At 36.8% G+C, this 10,965-nt stretch overlaps 1 protein-coding gene across 1 annotated transcript; it reads right to left on the bottom strand.

Moving 5' to 3' along the window:
• Positions 1–3,954: 3,954 nt before the first annotated feature.
• On the bottom strand, positions 3,955–4,923 carry LOC125916101 (olfactory receptor 10AG1-like). Its single transcript, XM_049622270.1, has one exon. The coding sequence runs from the start codon at positions 4,903–4,905 to the stop codon at positions 3,955–3,957; it is 951 nt and encodes a 316-aa protein (XP_049478227.1). The 5' UTR covers positions 4,906–4,923.
• Between the last annotated feature and the right edge of the window lie 6,042 nt (positions 4,924–10,965).

The raw sequence follows: 10,965 nt of genomic DNA, 5'->3' as shown, positions 1-10,965 counted from the left end.
GCTTCTGGGAACCGACAGTTGTTCCTAGCTGACACGCAGTAAGGAAAGATGGACCTGAGACTCACAATGTCCAAAGCTGGATTTTTCCAGTAACCTAATAGAGTTTAGAATCAAATATTTTTCTCTGGAGGCTCCAGACAAGAATGTCACCCAGGTAGTACCTGAATTTCAGCCTCCGAGACTCTCAGCAGAGAAAACAAGCCACACCATGCTGGGTTTCTGACCTAGAGAAACTGGGAGATAGGGACGCCTGGGTGGCTTAGTCGGTTAAGCTTCTGACTCTTGATTTCAGCTCAGGTCATGATCTCAGGGTTTATGAGTTTGAGCCCCATGATGGGTTCCATGCTGACAGTGTGGAGCCCGCTTGGTATTTTCTGTCTCTCCCTCTCTCTCTTCCCCTCCTCAACTCTCTCTCTCTCTCTGTCTCTCAAAAATAAATAAATAAACAAAAAAAATAGAGACTGTGAAATAATAAACTTGTGTTAAGTTGCCTTAAATAAAATCCTTGTGGAAGCACATTCTGTGGCGTCTGATCAATTTTTCCAAAATGAAACTGGAGAAAAAAATGCAAATGTGTTTATTTTCTTTTAGGGTTAATAATAACATTTTTAATAGGTAGAAAATATTTGATTAATGATTTGGCCTATTCAGACATACATATTTTCTTAATTGGATCAATATGGTGAAATTTTGAATATTAACTTATTTATTTTAGTACAGTTAACTTTGGATTTATCTTCATTTATTTCATGTAAGCCTTATTTAATGGGATTTAATTTCCAACATTTTCTGTGTTTTTTTAAAGTGTTTAAATTTTTGCTTTTTTATTGTTATTTTTTAATTTGTAGATTAGTATTGTCAGCAAGTAAGTAAAAGCACCTTTATACATATTTTTTGGAATTGAAAGAGAGACATGCCCAATTTATAAATTTACCATTTACATAAATCTGATAATCATGCACATTCTTTTTTTAATTTAATTTGTAAAAATCCAAAAAAAAATCCTATTCATCAATATTTGTATATTTTTTATATTCTATATTATCTTTCTGATTTGTCAAATCCTAGAATCCATTCATTAATTCTACACTCATTGACATTTTTCTCTTTCCTTCCTTTTTGCTTTTGAAGATTATCATCATTCAATAATCACTGACAGGCATTAATTTTAACTATGTCCACTTTTATAATCTTAAATTTATCCATTTTTGTGTCTATGTTGAAGGCCTTTTAGTTATTTTTAATAAGTTTTTTTTAAAGTGTATTTATTTACTTTGAGAAAAAGAGACAGCAGGGGAGGGTGAGAGAGAGAGAGAGAGAGAGAGAGAGAGAGAGAGAGAGGCACTCCCAAGCAGGCTCCACACTATCAGCATGGAGACCAACATGGGGCTCAAACTCAGAAACCATGAGATCCTGACCTGAGCCAAAATCTAGAATCGGAAACAACCCAGTGATCCACCCAGGTGTCCCAAGGCCTTTTAGTTAGTTTTATAAAGAAATTACTCTAAATATTATATATCCTGAATCCTTTTATTTTTATTCTTTTTAATGTTTATTTAATTTTGAGGTAGAGAGAGACAGACCATGAGCAGGGGGAGGGGTAGAGAGAGAGGGAGACACAATCCTAAGCACGCCAAAGGATCTGAGCTGTGAGCACAGACCCCAAACCCAGGAGCACTGAGATCATGACCTGAGCCCAAGTCAAACCTTCAAACAATTGACCCACCCAAGCGCCCCTCCCGATTCCTTTTAGTTCATAGCAAAAAATCTATTCTTTCTTTCTTTCTTTCTTTCTTTCTTTCTTTCTTTCTTTCTTTTCTTTTTTGTTTCATGTTTCATTTAAATTCCAGTTAGTTAACGTACAGTGTACTATTAGTGTCAGCAATAGAATTTAGCGATGCATCACGTACATATCAAAAATAAAAGATGATTTGGCAGATATTGAACTTTCTCTGCTGGCTGATACATATTCTATTTGACATCCGGTAACAATAAGAAAGGGAGTGATTCAAGAATGTTCTTTACTGGGAACATTTATGTTTTCTGCCTAAGAAGTTATTATTTCTTGTAATTTACGTGATATATTCTTTTTGTTATAAATCCAAACTACAAAAAAATAATTAAAAATCTGAAATCATTTGAAATCCTAACACCGTCAGGAAGCCAAAATTTCTTTTCTAAGCCTAGCTACATTTTATACATAGATTTACTTTCTCTCTCACATGTCTGGAGAGCTTGGAATTTCATCAGTGAAGGGGCTCTAAAACATCGTCTTGAGTGGCTGTGCTGCATTATATGGTGTTGATGCGTTCCGTTGTCTTAATATGTTCTGACTGACAGCGCCTTCCCATTGCTTCCTGCTTTCTTTTGCCCTGTGAAAAGAACACTCTTGCACAAACATAGTTAATAAAAATTCTTAAACAAACACAGGTAATAATCATTCTTGGACAAATATTTCTACGAGATGAGTTTTCATTGATACAGTTTTTAAAATAAAAAGGAAAGTGTTATGAATTTTCTATCAAAAGAAAAAAAATGCCAAATTACTGCCTGAGAAGGACAATTTCTTCCAGAGGATTCAAATAGAAGCACTTCAATGAAAAGACTATTTACATGGTGCATTATCCTCCTCGATCAGCTGTGACAAAATAGCACAAGTTGAGTGGCTTAAAACAACAGAAACGGAATCTCTCGCAGCTCTAGAATCCAGGGTCTAAAGTCACAATGTTGTCAGCCTCTCTTCACTCCGGCCTCTGAGAATCATTCTTTGCTTCTTCCAGTGTTGAATGGCTCTTGACCTTTCTTTGTTCTTGGTTGTATCATTCCTGTCTCTGTCTCCACCTTTTTTTTTTTTTTAATGTTTATTTATTTTTGAGACAGAGGGAGACAGAGCATGAATGGGAGAGGGTCAGAGAGAGAGGGAGACACAGAATCTGAAACAGGCTCCAGGCTCTGAGCTGTCAGCACAGAGCCCGATGCAGGGCTCAAACTCACAGACAGTGAGATCATGACCTGAGCCGAAGTCGGAAGCTCAACTGACTGAGCCACCCAGGCGCCCCTCTGTCTCCACCTTTAAAAGATGTTATTTTCAGTGTCTTTATTTATTTTTTAAACGTCCTCTTAGCATTCTGTCTCATAAGGACACTGCTCAGAGGATATAGTGCCCACATTACACCAGGATGGTCTCATTTCCTTAATTTAATTACATCTACAAAGTTTTTTTTTTTCCAAAGAAGACACGTTTGCAGATTATAAATGGCCATATGTTTTAGATGGACCCACATTCAACCTGCTACACATTAATGTTGATAGTTTACAGTGAAAATTCCAGACAAATGTAATACTGAATGGATATTAACAGAGCAAAACCTGATGCTACCAAGGGAGGGAATGATGTCACCAGAAAACAGTGGGTACTGGGATGGTAAAGGGGAGATTCTCAGGACTTGTAGTCTTAAAGCAGCATGACCAGTGACAAATGATAGAAAGAAACAGTAATGCAAAGAAAACATGAAGATACTCCTGCTTCCTCCATCTTGCCTGCTGTTGGTGTTTGTCATTGGCTAAATTCAAACATAGGTACAAAGAAGGGCAGCAAATATATCTGGAGAAATGGGAAGGTAAAAAAACTGATCGCAACACATGGCTCTAATCCCTGTTTATAAGATACACTGAGTTAACTATCATCGTATTGCTCAGGCAATCTCTTAACTCACTAGTTCACAGTAGAGGAAAGATGGATCTTCAGATTGGATTGCTGCAGTTGGAATAATTTGTAATTTGTACAAAAGTCCTTAAGTTAATCCTATGAAACTAAGATTCCTTAACATAGTGTGAGGTTCCATTGATGTTATTAATGAACATTATTGAGGAATAAAACTAGAAGACATGTTTCTGTTGTCTCTGCATGACAAGCATATAAGCAAGTTCTTTCCACAATTTCAAGTGTTTGAGTCATATTAAAATCTTTGTTAGTAATTTTCTCAGTGCCACCGTGATGTCTTTGTTCCTCAGAGTATATATAATGGGATTCAAAGTTGGGATCAAAACGGTGTAGAAAAGAGAGATCAATTTCCCAACTCCTTCAGATTGATTTGGTTTGGGTTGTAAGTACGTGATGGTAGCCGTTCCATAGAATAAGACGACAACTATCAGGTGAGAAGAACAGGTGGAGAAGGCTTTAGCCCTCCCTTTGGCTGACGACAATTTCAGAATGCTGGAGATAATTTTGCCATAGGAGACAACAATCAACAGAAATGGAGCCATGACAAATATCACTGCAACTACGTAGACTGCTATCTCATTCACAAATGTGTCCCCACAAGCTAGCTGGAGTACTGGGGGGAGGTCACAGAAGAAATGATTAATTGTGTTAGACCCACAAAAGGGCAGAGAGAAAATCTGGCATGTTTGCCCAATTACAACTGGGACTCCACTGATCCAGGAGACAGTCACCAGTTGGACACAGACCTTGTGGTTCATGATTAGAGGGTAGTGCAGAGGGTTACAAATGGCCACGTAGCGGTCATAGGCCATCACTGTCAGGAGAAGACACTCTGAGCCTCCAAACATAAGGACAAAACACATTTGTGCAGCACAGGCAAAGAAAGAAATATTTCCTTTCTGAGTCAATAAGTCCATGAGCATTCTGGGGATAGTGACTGTTACATAACAGATTTCTAAGAAGGAGAGATTGCCAAGAAAAAAATACATGGGGGTCTGGAGAGCAGAGTCAATTCTTGTTACCAATATTATGATGCTATTGCACATCAGGATAGTTAGGTAGATGACTAAAAATATCCCAAAAAGAGTCCAGTGGAGATTGGGAGTATCAGAAAACCCCAAGAGAACAAATTCCACCAGTGTAGTAACATTTGAAATTCCTGTTTTTAATCGATTCTCCATCTATAGACATAGTAAATGAAAGAGGGTTAGTCCATTAACATTTTCCAACCACATTTTCCTTCCCGTTAACTGCAGTAGATGCATTAATGTATTTATGCAATCTCTTAAATTATTTCTTGACTCTGTTTCCAGAAAATGAGATGTGAAATCTCAAAAATGAATTGATGTGCACTTAAAATCAATCCAAGAAGGAAAATCCTAATGTATATGTTTTATACTTGCACGTAATAATAGAGATAATGAGAAATATGCATTGATTCTTTAGTATGTCATGCAGAAATAATATGTATTATTGCACCCCTATTATGAGTAGAATTATGAGACAGGCTTTTTCTATTGTTTTTGACTGGATTCATTTTTTTTTTTTCCCTGTGTTGGTTGGGTTGTTCCATCTTCTTTCAATTCAAGCCTTTCCCCTTAAAAGGTTGTTTAATTCTTATTCAAAATGAGTGTTAAGTCTTCCCATTTTTATTCTAATGAGAATCAATTAGTTAAGCCAATCCTTTGTTCCTGTGGGAACAAATATATGTGATGTTATTGTTCTCCTTTATGTACCTTTCCCATTAAATACTGCTAAATACTGAAAGCATTAATCCCATCCCATCCATAACTTTCCCTATTAAGACATCCTATGCAATGCATGATAAGTATCACTTAACCTTTAATTCAATCAAGAAAAGTAACCCCCATTCCTCACAGTATTTTCCATATATTCCTTTTTATCTAAGTAAGAGTCTATGATCCACCGTCATTAATTGCATTGCAGTCAATTGCAATTCCCTTTCTTTATATTATTTTCTTAATTTTACATATTAAAGTACAACCTTGGTTAAACCTAATTATTTTTTATTCAGGGCATGCAAATGGCTAGAGTACAATAATGGGACACACACACACACACACACCACATATGCACACACAGCCTTACTTCACTTAATATGTCATCTAACATCAGGCAGTCAACGTTGCTTAACAATTGTGTTACATATTATTGATATTTGTTCTCCAACTTTTGAAAACAAATATGATGTGTTTTCCTACTTCATCAAATCTACTACTCCCATCTCCATCTTATATCCTTGTCGGCTGATGTTTTGCCTTAATAGTTTGGCTGAAATCCCCTATTTTTGTCTCTAGACATCAGGAAATACATTTCTGATGTGAAAGCTACCCTCCTTGCACAAAAAGTTAGAGAGACATTCCTGTCTTCAGAAATAGGAAATTCAGGGCGCAGTGAATCTATCTGAACAAACCTTGTTACACTTGGCAATTCACTACCCCAGCCCAAATACTGTTTGGAATTCCTTTGTCTAAAATGTATAAAAATGGGGCAACTGAGTGGCTCAGTTTGTTAAGTGACTGACTCTTGATTATAGCTCCGATCATGATCTCATACTTTGTGGGATCAAGACCCATATCCAGCTCCACATTGACAGCATGGAGCCTGCTTTAGATTCTCTCTCTCCCTCTCTTTCTCTCTCTCCCTCCCCAACTTGTGTGCACTCTCTCTCTTAAAATAAATAAAAGTAAAACATTTTTAAAAATGTATAAAAGTAATGTGACTATGTTTTTTTTTTTTTTTGAGTCTTAATTTTTTTTATCGGGCCTCTGTGCACACATAATTAAACTTCATTTTCTTCTCTCAGTCTGTGTTGTGTTAATTTAATGCTTAGACCAGCCAGGAGAATCTTGAAGGGTACAGAAGATATTTCCTCTCCAAGAGCAGTTAGCTGATTTTCAGATAAAAATCTCAGAATTTTATGCTTTTCTATTTTTTTTCTTTGTATCTTGAGCCTCAACTTTAGAAAGATCCTTAATGGGGCATCTGGGTGGCTCAGTCGGTTAAGCCTCCCACTTCCCTTCAGGTCATGATCTCGTGGTTTGTGAGTTCGAGCCCCACATTGGCTCTGTGCTGACAGCTCAGAGCCTGGAGCCTGCTTCACATTCTGTGTCTTCCTCTCTCTCAGCCCCTCCCCTGCTCACACTCTGTCTCTCAATAATAAATAATTGTCAAAAAAAATAGAAGTATCCTTAAATAAAAGAGTCTAGTAGCACAATTATAGCTTACCTTTATGGATTTTCATGAGGCTATTTATGTGACTCTAGGTGTTTTGTAAACCGTAAATGTTTTCAGCTCTTCTTTTGTGCTAGAAAGTGGCTGTAATTCTCCAGTACTCTTGCTACCTTCCAACATTAGGTGCTTTTAAATAGGAAGCAGTCATGCTTGTCCTGGGGGACATCTCTCGTGTATCATTTTGATTTCTAGGAGACTGCTTCTGCTTTGCGGTCATTATAGTTCTTTTTTTTTTTTTTTTAACTTTCTCTGTAGATAACCCTTTCTTCTCTTTCCTTCTCTGTAGATAACCCTTCTTGGCACAAAGCTCCCTCGCTAAGGGGGAGTCCCCTGGTGGAAAAATTCCACTTACTTGTTTAGTATTACTTTCAGGAAAAAAAAAAGTTAAAAAATCTTTCTATCTATTGCATTTCAGATCCTTCATAATTGGTGTGGATTTGCTTTTCTTACCTTTATTCCCATAACTCACTCAAACCTGGATCATCCACAGCCTTAGAAAAATCTGTCATATATTTTATCACGTGACCATGGTGTGCTTGGTTCTTAAATACATTACGTGGTGCGATCCCTTCTCAGGAGTGGAGAGCTCGGTTCCTGGATTAAGTTTTGTGGAAACTGAAGCGTGTCCTGTCTGCTGACAAAAATCTAGATGGTTCGATTCATATTAAGGTGTCCACTCAGACATCAGGGAAAGTATCTAGCTACTTCCAAATGGGATCCACCTCAAAAATAATCATTTTCAACAAAATTATTTAGGAAAGAAAGAGAAACAAATCAAAATTTCCTGTCAAAATCTTTTTCTTATTTCACCTTCTTCTAGGTAGGTATGACAATAAAATTATCGTGCATAAAGTTGCAAATCCAATATCTACTGGTACTTACAATTACGTTTGTTTCTTCCTTTTCAGAGCTTTTTGACTACGTGTCAAAATAGTGCTTTTCTATTTGTCAAAATAGTACGTTTCCAAAACTGCATTTTGTTTCTGTATTTTAAGCCTGCTTATCTTCACTATGGCATGCTTCTTATACATGCTAAGATCTCTGTACCTATTATTGTAACTGATTTGGTATAGCTGAGGGACTTCATGTTTATATACAAATAGGACGTCCGTTCATGATTTGCCTCAAATAAGATGTCACTTACTTATAGGCTGGGACAAATTGAATCTGTGTCTCCTATTGGAGTAGACCAGTTTAATCCCTATCCTGTCTTATTCTTAAGACAGAGAACTGAGGGCTTCTTTATTCAACTAAACACCATCATCACACACACAAAAAAATTAATTTGAAACTGATACAATGCCTTAGATATGTCAGTGGCTTAAAAAAAATAAAGAAGCATCTTCTACTCTTACCACAGTACAATTTTGTGGTCAGGAATTAAGGAACTCTGGTTCCTCAGGGCACCTGGGTGGTTCAGTTGGTTAATCATGTGATTCTTGATTTCAGCTCATGTCATGATCTCATGGTTCCTGAGGTTGAGCCCCACATTGGGCTCTGTACTGACAGCATGGAGTCTGCTTGAGATTTTCTGTCTCCCTCTCTCTCTGCCTCTCCCCTGTTCATGCACTTGCTCTCTCTCTCTCTCTCTCTCTCTCTCCCTCAAAATAAATACACTTAAAATAAAAAGAAGAAGCTGGTTCCTTTTATCTAAGAATCCCATTTCCCCCTAATTTGTTTATCTTTGGAGTTCCCTATTGGATCTTCAGTATTCACACAGCTGAGAATTAAAGATATACAGAAAATAAGGAAACAAATAAACTCTTAAGAGTCTCAACACAGAATAATCGCATCACTTCTCTCCTTGTGCTATTGTAGAAACTAATCACATGGTCTAATGTAGATATGAGAGGGCTAGGGAATACTGTTTATCATATATCAAAGAAATGGGAATATATTTGGAAAGCAATAAGCCAGGCTCTGCCACAGTGTTCACACTAACAATGTGCTGTATCATGCTATAACTTGTAAACCTTTAATCTTTTTTTTTTTTTTTTTCATTTTAGGGAGAGAGAGAGAGTGCACACATGCAAGTCAGGGGCGAGAGGCACAGGGAGAGGGACAGAATTTTAAACAGGTTCCACACTCAGTGTGGAGCCCAAAGTGTGGCTTGATCTCACAACCCTGAGATCATGACATGAGCTAAAAATCAAGAGTCTGATGCTTAACCAACTGAACCACCCAGATACCTCCATATGTAAGCCTTTAGACTGAAGTTCTAGCATGACATTTACACAACAGTAATTATTGATGGTACATATCTATATTTTACCTTTTTAAAAAGATATATTTTATGTCTAATCCAATATAATATTATTTTATTCTTTGTTTCCAACATTTATTCATTTATTTTGATAATGAGTGAGTCAGAGAAAGAGAGAGAAAGTGTGGAGGAGGGTTACAGGAAGAGGGAGGGAAAGAATCCCAAACAGACTCAATGTTCAATCTCAGGAACCATGGGATCATGATCAGAGCCGAAATCATAAGTCGGATGCTTAATCAACTGATCTACCCCAGCATCCCAACTTTATTCTTAAATTAGCAACATTATTGGGGCATAGTTTACATAAAATAAAGTACAACTTCTAAAATACATTCAATGAAATTTGAAATTTGATGAAATCTGATGAGCATATACTCTTGTGAAACTCTTACCACAATCAAGATACAGAACATTCACATCATCTTGAAACATTCCATTGTGCAGCTTCACAATCTGTTTTCCTTCCACCTCCAACTCCAGGGAACCACTGATCAGATTTCTGTAGCTTTATATCATTCATAATCAATTAGAATGTCCTCTGTTTTTTACTGGAGTCTGCTTAGTGTAAAACTTTAAGATTCAATTCATCTGTGTTGTATATACCACATTGATTTTCACTGAAGAATTGAATTCCCCTTGGGTAAATACACTTCAGTGTGTTCATCCATTCATCTGGGGATGGGATTTTAGTTGCTTCTATCGCATAGAGAATTGTGCATATTTCTGAACAAGTTTGGAGTAGGGCATATATTTCCATTTGGGATAAATAGGAGTGAAATTGTTGGGTTGAGTTGTAGGTGTGATGTTGTCTTTTAAGAAACTGTAAAAATATTTTCCAAAATGGTTACAACATTTTGCACTTCCACCAGCAGTGTGGGGGAAGGATAATAGCTTGACCTTCCCCAACATTTGGCATCATTAAAGTTTTCACTTTTTGCCATACTAATGGATAGGTTGTGGTCTTTCGTTATGGTTTTGATTTGCATTTCTCTTGTGACTAAGTATGTGCCTATTTTTATGTTCTTATTGACTGTTTGTAGGTTTTCTTTGATGAAGTGCTCATTCAGTCCATTTGCTCTTCTCCCTGCTCCTTGGTTGTCAGTATTATTGGATAGCAAGTATTCTTTACGTATTATGGATACAAAGTCCTTGTCAAAAGTACATATGGTGAATGTTTTCACCTAATACAATGCTCAGGTTGATTCTGAAGTGAGTTAAAATAAAAGTCTCTTAAATTGATAATCCTGGTTCTTAAAAGGGAAAAAATTAATATTCAAAAGAAAAAATCATCTTGATGGATCACGTTTAGGAATGGTAGCATTTAAGGTAAATAGTTTCACTCATTAATTAAATAAAATAGTGCTTGATGCTAAATAATATGTAATTATGGGGTGTCTGGGTGGCTTAGTCAGCTAACCATCTGGCTCTTAATTTCAGCTCAGGTCATGATCTCACGGTTCGTGGGATTGAGCCCCACTTTGGGCTCTGGTGATAGCATGAAGCCTGCTTGAGAGTCTATCTCCCCCTCTCCCTCTGCCTGCTTGCTCTCTCTCTCACTCTCTCTAAGAGAGAGAGAAAAAAATCTTTAAATGAAATGTAATTGTATCCAGCTTTTGGTAATCAAATTATTAATGTATGACATGAAATACATAAGATTTGTGTATTTTTTTCTCCACATGAAGATGAGGTAGAAAAAGCAAACTTATCCTGAGTGCTGCCACAA

Source organism: Panthera uncia, chromosome D1, assembly GCF_023721935.1.
Source record: "Panthera uncia isolate 11264 chromosome D1, Puncia_PCG_1.0, whole genome shotgun sequence".
NCBI classification, from domain to species: domain Eukaryota; kingdom Metazoa; phylum Chordata; class Mammalia; order Carnivora; family Felidae; genus Panthera; species Panthera uncia.
Note: the sequence above shows the minus strand (reverse complement) of the source record. Positions and strands in the feature narration are given on the sequence as shown.

Excerpts from the sequence above, each read along its gene's own strand:
- LOC125916101 (XM_049622270.1), bottom strand. The coding sequence starts at position 4,905 with ATGGAGAATCGATTAAAAACAGGAATTTCAAATGTTACTACACTGGTG.